A 16,578-nucleotide genomic window follows, 5' to 3' on the forward strand; every position below is an offset into this window, starting at 1 on the left:
GGGAGATAAATTGCTCCTTCGTAAATTAGATCATGTGCTTCATGAAGTATGGTTCATATACTCTACCTTTAGCCAGCGAGTATTAGTAACACTGAGAAGGATTTTTGAGATCCAAAAGGAAAAGGATTGCTTCATTGAAAGTGTCCTCGCTCTTACGGTTGTGTTGTTAGCACGACCCCTCTGAGAGCCTCTCTCAAAGCACTGCCCTGCACTGAGCTTCCTTCCACTCGTCTGGGAGAAACTACGATTTCCTTTATCAAGGTGCCTAACACACTCTGCACATTTTGATAACAAAGCAATGCTCATACATTATTTTCATCATGTGATTACATTACGATCAGTCCCACTAGAACTCAGTTCACAAAGGCAAAACTTTTTTCTGAATCAACTTTTGATCCTCAGTACATGAAATAATGCTTTGCATGGGGTAAGCCCTTATTAAATATATTTCAGTGAGTAAATGTAATCATTAGCATTATTGTTAAAGGAAGAAATGGTGAACTTGACAGACTGAAGCTGAGCAGGCAGAATTTCCAAAAGCAATAGGTGCCAATTTTACTTTTTAGATTTTTTTTTTAACCATAGACAGAATGGAAGTCAAAGGAAATAATTCTGAAGGGACTTGGGGGTGATAGGTAGGGGAGTTGGGTATATACTATGGCAAAAGCAAGCAAAACATCAACAATACCTGAAACTGAAATGTTGGTTTTAGGTTTAAACTTGGATATAAGAATAACTGTTTTCATGCAGTTTTTATTTATTGTAATACCTTTCTCTCAGGAGGAGATATTAACAAGTGCCAAAGACTATTATAAAGATAGAGTTACCATAAATAATAACTTAGTATATACCTCCTTTACATACGCTATCATATTAAACTCTAACAGTACTGTGATCTTGGTATTTCTATCTCTTCTTATTATTATAGCTAAAGAAATAGTATCCAAAATAACAATACATTTTGCTCAAAGGCCCTAGTCAATAAGTAGCAGAATCAGTATTTAGACTCATCTTCCTTATTACACAGGTTCTGAACTGAAATGGAGTACTATGCAGCTGTAAGAAAGAAAGATCTCTTATCCTTTGAGACGACATGGAGGGACCTGGAGAATATTATCCTAAGTGAAACAAGCCAAGCAGAGAAAGACAAATATCATATGATCTCATTTATTTTTGGAATATAATGAACATGACAGTCTGAAGAACAGGGTAGGCCCAGAGACGTGGAAGTAGGGTACAGACTGACAATCCTCAGAAGGGGGCATGGTGGGGGAGGAAGAGATAAACCACAGAACTTATATGCATGTACACATAACCGATGGACATGGACAACAAAGCTGGAGACAGAGTGGAGTGGGGGAGGGGAGGAGAGTGTCAATGAGAAACAAAGGAGAAACATCTGTAACAACAATAAATTAATAAAAAAAGAAAAGAATTTTTCAGGTAGTATCGGGACTTCTCCATTGAAACACATTAAAAAAGCTTTCTTGGTTTTAAGTATCTTAATAAGTCCTTTTGGTATAGGGAGTTTTATACTTCTAAAAACTTGACTCTACTTCACATTTGGCTAATTCACGTTTCCCCTCATAATAAAACAGTTTGGAAGAGAGATGCAAATCATCTTAGTGGCATGTCAAAGTGGTAGCAAGCTCAGGCTTTGAAAGCAGATGGACCGGGTTCCAATCTGCCATTCTTATCACACCTCATTTACCGTTGGCAGGAGTTTCTCCGTGGGACTCTAACCTTCTTTTTTCTGCTCTTTGTACCAATTACCTTCTCCAAGATGTCTGTATAGCAAATAGACTTGAGGAATAGAAATGGTGCCTTCCACCAGATTGCAGGGCAAGTTGGCCTACAGGCTCGGGAGGCAGAGAGAGTCTCCCTCCAGAACAAAGGGCAGACGTGGCCACTGTAAAGGATTCCATTTCCCTAAATTCATGATTCCTCTCCTCTCATGCCACCAACTACACGTGAAGGCATCTCACATTCTTCATATCATTCTATGAGAATCGGGGCTTGAAGAACTGACACCAGTGTTGATACATTCGCTCCTAACGCTTCTGTGAAGAACGAACTCTCCTTTGTTTCTGACCCCAATGTTTTGTGTCTTCTATCACCACTCAAGTAACTGTGGCAGAGAAACTTGTTAACTTGCAGGTTAAATAAAATATAATACTCTTGATAGCTTTTGACATTTACCAAGTAACCCTGAACCTCACTTTCCTATGTTGTGAAATTTAAAAGTGATTGTGCTTATAATTTCTTTGTTCACTATAAGTGCACAAGTAAATGGTAGCTGATAGTGATCATAGAAATAGCACCAGCAGCGGCAGACACGGCAGTAGTTATAACAGTAATAGCAGTAGTACTATTACTAGCAGCAGCATCAAAGGGAGCTGACATTGAAAGATTGTCATATATGGCAGATAATTTACTAAGTGGCAGGTATAGGCTATCTTATTTAATCCTCATAAGAACTGAGCAGGTGGGGTTTTTTCCCTCCTCTTACTGGTTAAATGAGATAAATGTGAGATAAATCTCACAGAGCTGATGATTTGCCTGACTTAACTCACTTGGTAAAGGTCAAAGCTGGGATAAGAAGCTAGCTGTGTTTGATTTCCAAGTGTTTCTCTTGCATGCCTTCATCACGCGTTTGAGAGGGAGCTACAAAGTAATTTAGATGAGCAGTTAAACATTCCTACACCCCATCTGCAGAGGAATCACTGAAGCATATGTCAAAAGACAAATGAGACATAACTCTTTTTTTTGTTAGAAAATATAAAGCCTAGCCCTGGCCAGTTTGGCCTAGCGGTTAGAACGTCGGCTGGCGGACCGGGTTCAGTTCCCACTAAGGGCACGTACCTAGGTTGCAGTTTGTTCCTGGCCCTGTTGGGGTCGTGTGAGTGGCAACCACTCGATGTGTCCTTTTCATGTCCATGTTTCTCTCTCTCTCTCTCTCTCTCTCTCTTCATCCCTCTTCCCTCCCGCTTTATCTGAAGATAAATGCAAAAAAAAAAAAAAAAAAAAATGTCCCCGGGTGAGGATAAAAAAAAAAAAAGAAAATATAAAGCCCAGAGAGAAAACAATGGCAGTCTCCAGTATTTCTATGGGCATGATTCACCCACAAATTAAGCTAATGTTAACATGTTCTATCGTCTAGTCTCTGTATTTTGAACCTTTGTCCACATTACTCTATTATTGTTTTTCCCATAATACAAATCATGTTCATCAGTATTGATAAGAAACTATACAGCATTGTTAATTTCACAATTTTCCACGCTAAATTCTCTGCCAGAAATCTTTAAAAGATTCACAAATCCAGTCAATATTTCAAAATTAATAAAAACATGATTTTGACAGTCTAATTAAATTTCTAAACATCATAACATAAATTCCATACATATGTATATAATTATAAATATGTATATTTTACTCTCATTTTACAAATGAAGTCCTAACTTAGCAAGCATTTTTCTAAACTTGTCATGTAGTATATGACACACACACATATATATACTTTTTAAAGCTTCAATTATTATAAAAGGAACAATTGCCAAATGTGAATCATGTTTTGCAAATACTATCAGATTACTACTCCTATTTTTAAGAAGTTTTTATTATGTCAAATATTCAAGCAGCAAAAAAATTAACATGGTATTTCTCCTTACCTCTGCAGATGGGTACAGGAAAGTCCCACGAGGCTGTAGTCACTGAATTGGCTGTACAGGTGAGCTGAGGGTGGCCATCGAGGATATAGCCAGTTACACAGCTGTAGCGGATCTTGTCCCCAACATCAAACCTCGTACCGTATAATACGCCTTTGGGCGGGACTCCTGGGTTTCCGCAGGAGCTACTCTGCAATTCTGCAGGAGACAGGGAAAGAAGAGTTTACAGTTATTTTAATATACATCTTAATGTTTCAGATTTACAAAAATGTGGATACAGATGTAGCCTATCCTTTTAAGAAGGGTCACCAAAAAAGTATGCCATTTAGATACATGTAACAGAGAATATTGGGAAGGGAACATTTTACTGAACAAATGTCATCTTTTTGTCATAAAAACTATAGATATTTTATACTATTTCATCTTTGTAGCAATTCTAAATTCAGTATTATTTATATTATACTGATATTAAAACAGATGAATAATTTCAAAGTTACATTCTACTAACATAGTAAGAAGCAAATCAAGTATCATTAATATGCTCCCCTTACTCTTATAATTGTTCTTAAGCCTAAACCATGAGCATTCATCTAAAAAAATAGAGTTGGATGGAAACTTTATTTCACTTAAATGAGAAAAATATAGTGCTGTAAAAATGGACATATTTTTGAAGTTAGAGATTGCTCTAGAAATATAATAAAATATAATAAATATAATGAAAGTTATAATAATAAGTATATGAAGTTGTGAAGTTTTAATTACATCAATATGCAAAATATCTAGAAAATGTCTGCTATATCAGAATACTTTACCTACTGTCTTATTTTATTAATTGATGCTTAAAAGTATATAAGTATACAAAAATGAAAAAAATTTCATCTAATGTACATTTCAGAGAAAAATTCACATTAAAGTTAAAATATTAGAAAAAAATTTATAGAACAGAATAATGAGGCTAGAGGAGAATGTTTTTCCTTATATTATTTTCTAAATACTCTAATTTACAAACATATCACTTTCATACTATAAATAATAATCAGTTCGAATATAAAAGGTAATGAATCAACAGGCTAAAAAGTATTACAGTTTGAGCCCTGACCAGTTAGAGCATCAGCCCGTGGACCAGAGAGTCCCAGGTTCAGTTCCCACTAAGGGCATGTACCTTGGTTGCAGTTTGTCCCCTGGTTGGGGTTGTGTGGGTGGCAACCAGTCAATGCATCTCTCACATCAATGTTTCTCTCTCTCTTCCTTCCTCTCTCCCTCTCACTCTATCTGAAGATAAGTGCAAAAATATCCTCAAGTGAAGATTAAAAAAAAAAAGTATTACAGTTTGAGTAAAGACCAAAGTTTAGTCCGGCTGGTGTGGCTCAGTGGTTGAGCATCGACCCATGCACCAGAGAAGTTGCTGGTCAATTCCCAGTCAGGACACATGCCTGGGTTGCAGGCCAGATCCCCAGTAGGGGGCATGCAGGAGGTGGCCAATGGATGTTCTCTCTCATCGATGTTTCTCTCTCTCTCTCCCTCTTACTTCCTCTCTCTCTCAAATCAATAAAAAATAAATTTTTTTTTAAAGACTAAAGTTTAGTTAATAGTAATATGCAAATGTTAATTTTCTAGGTTGACAATCATGCTATGGTTACATATGTTATTAATATTAAGGAAAGCTGGATAAAAATAGATGAGAACTCTGTACTGTTCTCAAAAATTACCTGAAAATATAAAATTACTGCAAAATAAAAGCCTAAAAAAGATATTGCCAGGCCAAATGAAATATGTTTCCATTTTGCCTTGATATTCATTCCATTTGTGAAGTTAGTAAATTTCATGCAATATTATTTTATTTTAAACCAAATAGTTATAAATATAATAAATGAACTACTGTGATACTGAAAATATCAATAACAATATTAGGTAAAAATATCACAATTAAAAATCTTTCATAATATGAGGTTGCAACTTTACAAAAGTAATGGTCATTTATTGATTAGAAAGAAATGTATACAAAACTGAAATTTTGTATTTTTGTCTATCATAGGTTTTTAGTTCTTTTGGGGATGTTTCTTTTTGGAGTCAAACCTAGAAAAGAACATAGTTAATATCAATTAAATATCAATGGTTTTTGTAAATAGGCAATTTCCTTAAGCTTCCTCAGCTTTTAATGAACATCATCCACAACAAAGTACCTAAAACCAAAATGGAACACAAATGAAGTGAGTGAATGAATGAATGAATAAATAATAACACTGGTTGAAATCTTAATGATTTACCCTAATCTATCCCTTGCCTTGTGGCTGAATGATTTCTAAACCAACAGACAGATAAGAATTTAGGCTGTTTCAAATGAAACTAGAAGATCATTCAAAAACTTATCTTGTTCTCACCATCAGATAATTCCTGCTTTTGATTACCCTTGTTTTTTACCTTCATAAGTAAGAACAACTACCCATCATCCTCTGTACACTGAGTAACCCATGAAGACAGTTAGTGAGATGCTTCACATTCAGGATTAATAGATTCTAATTCCACATCCATTGCGCGTGGATTCTGGTCTTAGTCCGCTTCCAGCCCTTTGATTTGAAATATCTCTTTAAGCTCCCCCTGTCCATTTGAAATTGCAGTGCCAAGAAGGATGTGTTATTAACTGGAATTACTTAACCCACCATCAAAAAATGCCTTATTCTGATTGATTTAATCTTGATTAAAAAAAATAATGCTGCATATCTGAACTTTTTAATTAAATTAACTTTATTAATATGAGTTTCAGAATAGTTAAGTTAGACAAATTTTTAGGCAATGTCTCCACCAGCTATCAGAAGTTTAAATTTCATAAATCAGACAGAGAATGACAAATAGCATATGATTTCACTTATATGTGGAATGTAATAAAGTAAACAATAGAAACAGACTCAGATATACAGAGAACAGACTGACAGTGTCAGAGGGGAGAGGGGTTGGGTGGCTGAGTGAAGAAGGTGAAAGGTTTAAGCAGTAGTTATAGAATAGGCTGCATAGGGAATATAGTCAATAATGTCATCATAATGATGCATGGGACCAGGTGGGTACTTGACGCAGTGGGGGGAACCACTCTGTAAAAGTAAATATTTTCTAACCACTTTGCTGCACATCTGAACTAACACAGAATAATACTGAATGTAAACTGTAACTGAAAAAATAAAATAAAATAAATAAGTTTGAATTTCAAGGGGAAATGAAGACATACCCTACCATGTTCAGTAAAACAGATTATAAATGAATCATTATTATGCACGTTATTTACAATAAGTATTGGTTTTAACTATTATAAAATCATTATGAAGAAAATAGAGTTTTAAGCAATAAAATGAAGAACTCTAATAGAATTCATCAAATGTACATGCAAGATAACCACACTGTGTTTGTAATTTCAATTTATTTCTGAAGCAAATAATTACATCTAAAAGCAAAATTGTTGCACAGACTGTTTTCTTCTTTTATCAAAGATATTAATAATATATTGATCAAAGTTTTAGTGAGTAATAAAACAATTATGAAAATTGTAAATCTTATTTGATATTTATTCTGTAAGCAAGGATTAAAATCGGGTTGGAATGTAACTGTTGCTGAACATTGATTTAATGTTTTAATGCTATACACACACACAACACACACATACACATATCTATCATCTATCTATATCTGTCTGTCTATCTATCATCTATCTATCTATCTATCTATCTATCTATCTATCTATCTATCTATCTATCTATCATCTATCTATCTATCTATTGAGAGAGAGACATGTATATAGATATATATGAGAAACTCCCCATGTACTGCAGCATTATTTGAATTAATTCTTAGGATCTATCACATGAGATAAAGTTTATAGATAAAACAGAAATACTTAGTGAACTGAGAAATCACTGGAAAATGTGTCCAAAGACTTTACATTCGAAATCTCTCTCTGAAAATGGCAGACCCTTTATGTCCGCTTAGTGCTCTACCCATAGCAAATGACTGAGTCAATTAAAACTCATCTGCTTTTTGTTTTGGTTTTGTTTTTGCTGAAGAAATATGCATGTTATTTTTTCTCTCTTCTCAAAAGTATTGAAATTATCAGCAAATAATAGGAAGGCCTCTGGGCAACATAAACTACTCTAAAGGTCAAGTATTGTTGCCGCAGCAAAAATTTACTTGGAAAAGACCCAAGAAAATAAGAATCCCATTGTGTTATAGAGGTTATAGTTTAGTGACTCTTGTCAATATTAGTTAGAAGAAAACATACTTAATCACTAGGTAAATGATACAACTAATTTATTAATTAGAAGCTCTTGAGGGTTACTATTAACATTGCTCTGTGATGTGCACAAGTCAAAGCAACACCACCTCCTTTGCTTTTTAAGAGTGTTCAATTTAAGAAAAGTAATAGTCTTACTTTAATTATTGAGGTCAACTTTGTGCTATACTGATTTGGCACATAGACATTCATATTCCCACTTACATCTCACAAAATACCCAACAACATATACAATTTCCCCATTGTACAGAAAGAATATCTTGAGACTAGGTAAATTAAATACTTTTCCCAAGCCCCCCAAACTTATAAATAGACTTGTGGTCCAAGCTTAGATGTTTCTAAGTTAAAAGTCTCAGATCATTTTAAAATTGCATGCTGTTATTACCCATAAAAAGCAGATATTCTCTCTATAGATGTTTATTTAGCAGCTGTCATGGGCAATACTCTGAGGAAATAAGTTTACAAATGACACACATGACCCTGCCCTGATGGAGTTTATAACCTGGTGTTGGCACAGGCAACAAAGAATTGATTGCAGAATATTAATTATAATGTGACAAGTGAGATAAACAAACATATAAGCTATAACTGAAAAAATTAATCAGTGTTGTTTAAGAGGAAGACTGAAAAGAATTTCATGATGAAGTAAGGTTTAAATTGAGATCAGAAATAGGATAAGGAGTTAGCTGGATAAATAAAAAGAGTTAAGTATATTCAAAATTTTAAAATATAAGAATCAAAATACTATAATAGTTATTAGATTTAGCAAAATAGTGAATACAGGTTTATGAATGTGATAGGGTAGAAAATAAATTCAGGGGAAAAATTCCAAAATGGTTGACCAAAGTTAGGTATATGTAGTTAATGTACATACTATGTATAGGCTTATGAATAGAAAGGGGAACTATTATTATTAAATACTTTGTTTAGTTTTGAGGGAGATACTATAAGCTCTTCAGAAAAGAATAATTGAGAGTAAAAATGAATCCATTTTAAATATACATATGAGCAGAGATTTTTCTGTTTATATGATATATACTATGTGAGTTTATAAATTTAATACTAGAATAATATTGAATATAAATAATTATTAAACAGGTTCATCAAAATTAATTTTTAAAACAATGAGTAGTCAAAATAATATGTGCATACTATTTAGATAAAAGAATATCAAATGCAGCTGTTGATATGATTTCATAAAGTAATATATGTTTTTCATTTATATGCTGAGCAAACATTCAATACATGGAAGATATTAGCTCAACAAATTGCAGCTTTATTATAATTATAATTAATTATGCATTTTAGATACCTAAGTTAGGTGTGATTAGGTTATGATCTACTAGAGGTAGGGGCATGTCTTCATTAAATGTTAATATATTATATTTTTGCTGTCTTAAAGATTACTCAAAAAATAGTAAGTCAGTCAAAGGTAAAATTCATTTACTCCTAAACTATAAATGAAATTCAAGGAATAATCTAAACTCCTGGTAGAAAATTTGTATAACCAACATCACAAAGCCTCCCTATACATGTCATTGACTCATTCATCCTCTCCTCTATTAGTTGGTACTATTTTCCAAGCACTATTTGAGGCATTCTGATTATAAAAAGATATCTTTGATGTACTGCAGCCTAAGAAGTTCACAGTAGTATTTTTTTTAATGATTAAAATAAAATGTAAATCTTGAAAGAGAGTATATAAAAAGGACTTTAGGAGAAAAGTAGTTTCATCATGCTTTCCTTGGAGAAATTCAATAAAACTCTACCAAGCAATTTAGAAAGAGTGATTTATACTAATAAACACATTAAAACAAACTTGACTCTAAAAAAAAACCCCAATTTGTTAGCAGTACATGGATAATTAAGAAACACAAGATATTTAGCAAAATATCCAGAAGAAAACCTGACCTAGAAAATTGGAATGGAAATCAAATGAAAAGATAGTGATCCCATGACTACAGAATCGCATAATTATTCAGTCAAATTGATGAAGCATGATCCTGCTAAGATCAATTAACGATGCTTTAAAACATTGTAAAATTATATCTACTAAGGGAAGTAAAATCAAGTTGTTTGTACTTCTTACAGAAAATTAATTTCAGGGCTTTATTTCCCAGATGATTAGAAATAATTTAGAAAAGCATAACATCAAGTTAAACCACCTAGTACCTCTCATCCGGAGACTTCAAAGCACTTAACAAACTCATATGGTTTTCCAACTTTTTTAGTGGTAGGAAATGTTCTTTTATTACGGATACTGAATCATTCCATTCATATAGGATATCAATGTTGTCATTTAAGAATTCACTTGGAGACTGCTTTGAGCAAATATTTTGTGAGTGTTTTGAATCAGTTATTGTATCTATCATGTTCCCTAGCACTTCTGATATATATATATACACACACACACATATGTGTGTGTGTGTGTGTGTATATATACACACACACATATATATATTTGTATATATATGAATAAAATTTGTTTCTTTATACATTTTTTTTTCTCACTAGATAATGCATATCTTGAGAACAGGGTTTCTAATTTATCTTTGTGTTTCAAGAACTTAGCATATTGTTGCCTGGGTATATTGTTAACAAGCAAACAAGGACTACTCAGTTAACTGAGTTATTGCCTCTAATAGAAAAATAGAAAAGATGATCATCTGACAGAGTGTGTAGGAGTAAATGTTTAGACACCAAACTGAGTGGAATGGTAGAGTAACAGAGCTCTAGGCTTATAAGTTAAACCAGTGATACACGGCACCACATTGGCAACATGTGATCTTGTATGAGTCAGAATACATACTGAGCCGTTTTATTTTTTTAGGAAACTACGCTAACTCCTATAAGACAGTTCCTAAGTATGAGCACAACGAACAAACTACTGGCCACCTACAAGTCCTCACTGAACTATTGGAGATGGAGCTAATATTCAGCCACATTTGCATTTTGAAAGCCATAATGAAACTTTGAAAAGTTTCTAAAGATTTGGCAATCTAAAGGAAGAATGCCCATTACCGTTTGTATTATTTTCACTTAATGAAAGGCAATTCGAACAAACTGTTGGTGGTTGGAGGAGAAATGAGAACAAACCAGCATCGTCTTAGCGGGTACACCTAAGAGAAAAATAGACCGTAGGTTGATCAAGGTGGGAGGAGAAGGTATTTCAAGCAGTGGAAAAGTGAAAGTCTACTGTCATATATACAGAGAGAGAGAGATTTTTTTTTTCAAATTAAGATAAATCTTCAGGTGAGCTGAATATATTTCCAAGTGAAGAAAGTATGAAGTAGAGGAAGCGTCCGTGTGAAACCAAACACATCAAAGTGTGTGCTGTCTAGCCAACAGTTTTCCATTTTGAAAGTGAGGTGTAGACACAGCCCACTTGCAATACAGATGCAATTTTGAGAATCAATTAGAGAGTAATGGTCAGACGCAATGGAGACAATTCCATTGCACAATATCCAAGGAATAGCAGTTACTGGATATGTCATTTTGGTACATGAATAAGAGGCAATTAATGCTCTTTGCATTTCAAATATGTGTGTCCTTTCTTCTGGCAATACAAACTGTACCACCTAAAATGAACTGATGAAAACTATTTTTTTTGTAAACTATTTAACTACTGTTATATTAAAACAGATGGGTGGAAAGGTCATGAAATACATAAAAATATGATTATTTAAACCTAACTCTATCCTGTATAGCTACCAGAATATTAACAAAGCAAAAAAGTATATATAGAATGGAGGCATATGAGACACTAGACTCACTTTCTAAAAATGGAATAATGCTGTGCCTGGCATGGGTAGCATTTGATAGCTTGATTTGGAATAATAGAAAAATATGAATAGACTCTCCTCTTCTTATGACAGAATTGGGACAAGTATCTGTTTTAAGACTTTTAGATAAAAGTGACTTAACTCTTTAAAATTTGTGTCAAGCTGATTGTAGATAATTTACTAGATTCTATATTCATCCAATATGAGTGAGAGATGCCACTGTATTTCAGCAATTAATCAATCACCAAATAATCATTGAAGCCTAAGTATACATGTAAAAGGGATACAAAAATAGGACACCAATTCTGTTCTTTCTGAAATTGTAGCTCGGTGGCAAACATAAGGCATGCCTAGTGTGACCTTCTGGCACTTAAATAATAAAACTGATTCCATGAGCTAAAAAAAGTTAAATAACTTATAAAATTACACAAAAGGAGGATATTGAATGAGATAAGCAGGATTTTATTTGGAGAGGAGTCAAGAGAAGAGTTAAATAAATTATATTTTTAAAAGGCCCAGGGAGGGGACTGCACACTGTGTGGGCAAGGGCAAATGCAAAACCAATGGCTTAGGCAGAACACCGTACATATGCGGACACACAGAACAGAACTTCAGAAAAGAGTGTTAGGCTCACACTTTGGAGAGCCTTTAAATGAGCTGTCTTAGGGTCACAATGCTATGCTAATACTGCAGCAAGGCCTCAAAAAAATGGTTTAAATAGCAGGTATTCCCTGTATGTGCCTCTCACTGGTCTAGGCTTGGATGGATCAGACTATGCCCTTCGGTCATCAGGGACCCAGAATTTGTTTCCATTTTAGTGCTCTGTCATCCTCTAAGCACTGTGCTTATATGATGAAGCTCGACTATCAAAAAAATTGAAATTCTGGCCAGGTGGTGAGGCTCAGTGGATTGAGCATCCTCCCATGAACTGAGAGGCCCGGGTTCGATCCCTAGCAGGGGGCTGCAGGAGGCAGTCAATCTTTCTCACGTTTATTTTTCAATCTCTTTCCCCCTCTCTCTCTCAAAAAAAAAAAAAAATCAGTAAAAGAGCATGCAAGTTGAAATTCAGGCTACTGGGATTTGACTCAGAGGATGTTTAGAGAAAGAAACTTTCCCTTTCCTCCCATTACTCCTGACAAAACCCCTTCTCATGACCACATCCTGCTCAAACCCAAGGTTTCCAGGAGATGCACAGAAGCTCTTTGCTTTGTTTTGTTTTTTCCATTAAGGCCACTCTACTTCCTTGGAGAAGAAAACGGTCACGGAAGTGAATAGATTCTGAGGAACAGACATAGGATGGTCCTCCTATCCTGGAAGACCCTGGCTGTCCTTGAGAAGGGCTCCTTTGTCTTGCTTCCTCTGCTGTCCCCTGGCACTTCCTGTTGAATAGTTCTTCCCTGCCCATAGTCCCGGCAGCAAAACTGGAGGAGGGTGTGGGAAGGAGGATTATCCTTAGAGAACACAGTTCTTAATTCCACGTCTGCTAACGCATGTTCAGTGCTTGGGAACTGCCTGAAGAATTGAACAACCAAAGGGATTTGCAAATGAGCTCTAGAATTTACACGCCTCAAGTTTCCTTCAGAATCTCATCAGCAACTGGTTTGTTCGTTTCTAGTTAGTTTCACTTTCCAGCAATACTCAGGACCACCCCCAACCTGCTTTCACCATCTCTCTTTCTCTTTCCCACGGGACTGCCGTGAGGGACCTGAAGTAATGTGCAGGAACGAAACTTTCCCTGGGTGAGCTCTGTCCAGGGCTGCCATCCATCCTTTGCATAAGAAAACAAGAAACTTACCTTCCTACCCCTGCTATACAGTAGCTGTTGACTTTTCCAAGCCATGTCACCAGGATTTTAGACTCTGTTTCCTTAAATGTCTCCTTGAAAAATAGCCAATGTACTCCTGGGCTCGTGCCTTTGTCATAAATCCTTGTCAGAGGCAGCCAGGAACCGGCAGCACAGCTTAACCACCTTCTTGTTAACCTCATCCTTTTGAGTTAAAGCTCCAGTGGTCTGCTGTCCACACTGTCCTGAACAATTACCTCATCATACTTGCTGTGTTTCCTTGCTACTATTCCTGACCACAAAAGAGCAACAACTCTCTTGGGTTTGTATTTCAATGTGCGCCGCTTCCATTACAAACACTCCATCAATGTCAGAAACAAAAACCAATTTGTAAAGCATAAAGGGATTTAATAGTTTTTAGGAACAGGTTCTATGCCGGACCTCTTCTATAATTCGGAATTAGCCCAATAAGGAGATTGCTACCTTAAGGCCACCACTGAAATTAAGTTTACCTGAAGCCATGGCTGTCTGACCACCAACCCCTGAAGAGCAGGAGACTGGAAAAGAGTCCCGTGCAATTACATTTTAAGGAGAAGGGAATCCTAGCGAGATGCAACAAATACCACTGCTGTCTTTTACCCACAGGAAGGTAGACAATGCTGGAAGTTTCGGTGGTAAAACAGTGGCCCTGTCTGACAATGGCCTGTGGTTAAATTGAACGTTTCCTTCTCACACAGGTGCCTACAGATGTGGAACCTAATCCACATCCACTATAAGAACCTTAGAAATGTGATTTTGTTTCTTTTCTGAAGTTTTCAGATAGAAAACTAGTGTAATGGAGATCAAGAGAATGTGCCTGATCAAACTGACTAATATTTTGGTATTCCCCTTTCATCCTCTTTCAGAGATTATAGATTAATTCTTTCAATATATCCCTAGACAATCCTTCCAACTCTGCCCACAGAAGAAAGTCCAATCTCTCTCTTAATGTTCAAGATCCTCCACAACCATACTCCTTTATGCATTTCCTATCTCTCCCAGCACCCACCTACTCACATGCTCCATTTTATTCAAATAGTCACTTCCTCCCCAAATGTCACATGTACTCCTGTTTCATAGGTTTACTCACACCATTTTGAAATGTCTCCTATTTCTTTTCTGTCTATCCAAACGTTTCTGTCTTTCGAGATTTAAACCAATCCCTTTGCATAAAGTTTTCCAAACACTTCAGTCCATGGTAATCACCTTTGCTCAGGAACCAAACATTTTTGTTTTCTATTATATTCATTGATCACTTAGTCAAATGTCTTAAGGCATTTTATTTTGCCACCTTTCGTTCTTAAGATTCTACATTGTCCTCTATCGTATAATGTGTGAACACCGTCTACTCAGTTAGCTTGTGACCATAATTGAGGCAGATACCATGTTTTTCAAGTGCATTTTTATTTTATTTGTTGGAAAAATTGGACAGCTACTTGCAAAAAAAAAAAATGAAGCTAGACCACCAACTTGCACCATACATGAGAATACACTCAAGTTGGATAAAAGACTTAAATGTAACTCATGAATCCATACAAATTCTAGAAGAAAATGCAGGCATCATGTGCATCTTTAAAAGTGCAGTCTTTAATTCAGATATATTTGGCTCTTAATATTTCTTCAGTTACAGAATTAGTTTAATTGCAAGAGTAATTGGAAAGTTAGAAGATACGACAAGTCCAAACTATTTCAAATCTATTTAAGAATTCAGTTCCCTTGGAGGGAAGGGGAAGGTCATGTCCCATATTGAAGCAAAGGATGAGACAATACACTTCATGGGGAGGGCCTAGAGAGTTTCCTGATGGCAAGGAGTACAATGAATCCACACGATTTTTCTCTTCCAGAGTAATGCTCACCCTTTCTTCTCTATATAATTAGCTCTGAAAATTTGGAAGAGAACTAAAAACAAACAAAAGGTCGAGCTAGTTGATCTGCATTCTTGTAGGTGACCTTCTTATTAGAAAATGAAGTATAATGAAATCAAATAAGTCTGGCTTTGGATCTTACCTTGGCCATTTACTAGTGTGTGGCCAATGTGGCATTCAATACTTTAGTTTATTCTTTGGTACCACAAGCATAACCAAAATGTACGTGGGCTTCTTCAGCCAATTAATAGTAACTCACTATGATTTTAACTATGTTATGATTTTTTTGATATCTCTAGATTCAGAGGTTCATTTTTAATTAAATTCATTGGGGGAACATTGGTTAATAAAATTATATAGGTTTCAGGTGTAAAATTCTATAATACATCATCTATATATTGTATTGTGTGTGCACCACCCCAAGTCAAGTCCTCGTCCATCACCATTTATCTCCCTTTACCCTCTCCTTCTTCTCCCCATCCCTCTTTCTCTCTGGTAGTCACCAGCCCCCTCCCCCAAACTCCCTCCTCTTGACAGCTGTCAATCTGCTCTCTGTATCCATGAGTCTTTCTATTTTGTTTTTGTTTTTCTGCTTATTTTATTAGATTCTACATATAAGTGAAATCATATGGGACTTATCTTTCTCTGATTGGCTTATTTCACTTAATATAGAACCCTCTAGGTCTATCCATGCTGTTGCAAAAGATAAGTTTTCCTTCGTTTTTAAGGCCAAGTAGTATTTCATTGTGTATCACATCTTTTTCATTCACTCATCTACCGATGGGCACTTGGGCTGCAATGAACATAGGGGTGCGTAATGGTCACTTGTTTCATACTGAAAGATGGCCTTTTGCACATGAAATTATTTTTCTCAGAAAATATGTATTTATGAGGCTTGATTTCATTGATTATGTTTGATTTCATTGCATTCAAACCACATCACATTGAACAATGGCAAAGGTTTCCCAATAATGCATTTACATTATTATTCAGTTCATTTATCTTCACTGAGATCTTAACACTTATGATATAGTTTACCTTTTTATTTTTATTATTTTTAATACTCACTTGAGTATGTTTTCATTGATTTTAGAGAGAGTAAAAGAGAGATAGAGAAAAAAAATAATGTGAGAAACATCGATCAGTTGTCTCCCAAAAATGCTCTGAC

The 16,578-nt window shown here is 35.2% G+C and overlaps 1 protein-coding gene across 3 annotated transcripts in view; it reads right to left on the reverse strand.

Annotated features, from left to right (window-relative positions):
• Positions 1–16,578, reverse strand: part of CSMD3 (CUB and Sushi multiple domains 3) — a 1,073,312-nt gene that overhangs the window by 840,760 nt on the left and 215,974 nt on the right. For all 3 annotated transcript variants that reach the window (XM_036263876.1, XM_036263875.1, XM_036263874.1), the window contains exon 4: positions 3,669–3,863. In XM_036263876.1, coding sequence (XP_036119769.1) covers positions 3,669–3,863 — 195 coding nt within the window. The remainder of the gene's footprint in view (positions 1–3,668; positions 3,864–16,578) is intronic.

The sequence above is a fragment of the Molossus molossus genome, unplaced genomic scaffold (genome assembly GCF_014108415.1).
Source record: "Molossus molossus isolate mMolMol1 unplaced genomic scaffold, mMolMol1.p scaffold_m16_p_16, whole genome shotgun sequence".
Classification (NCBI taxonomy): Eukaryota; Metazoa; Chordata; class Mammalia; order Chiroptera; family Molossidae; genus Molossus; species Molossus molossus.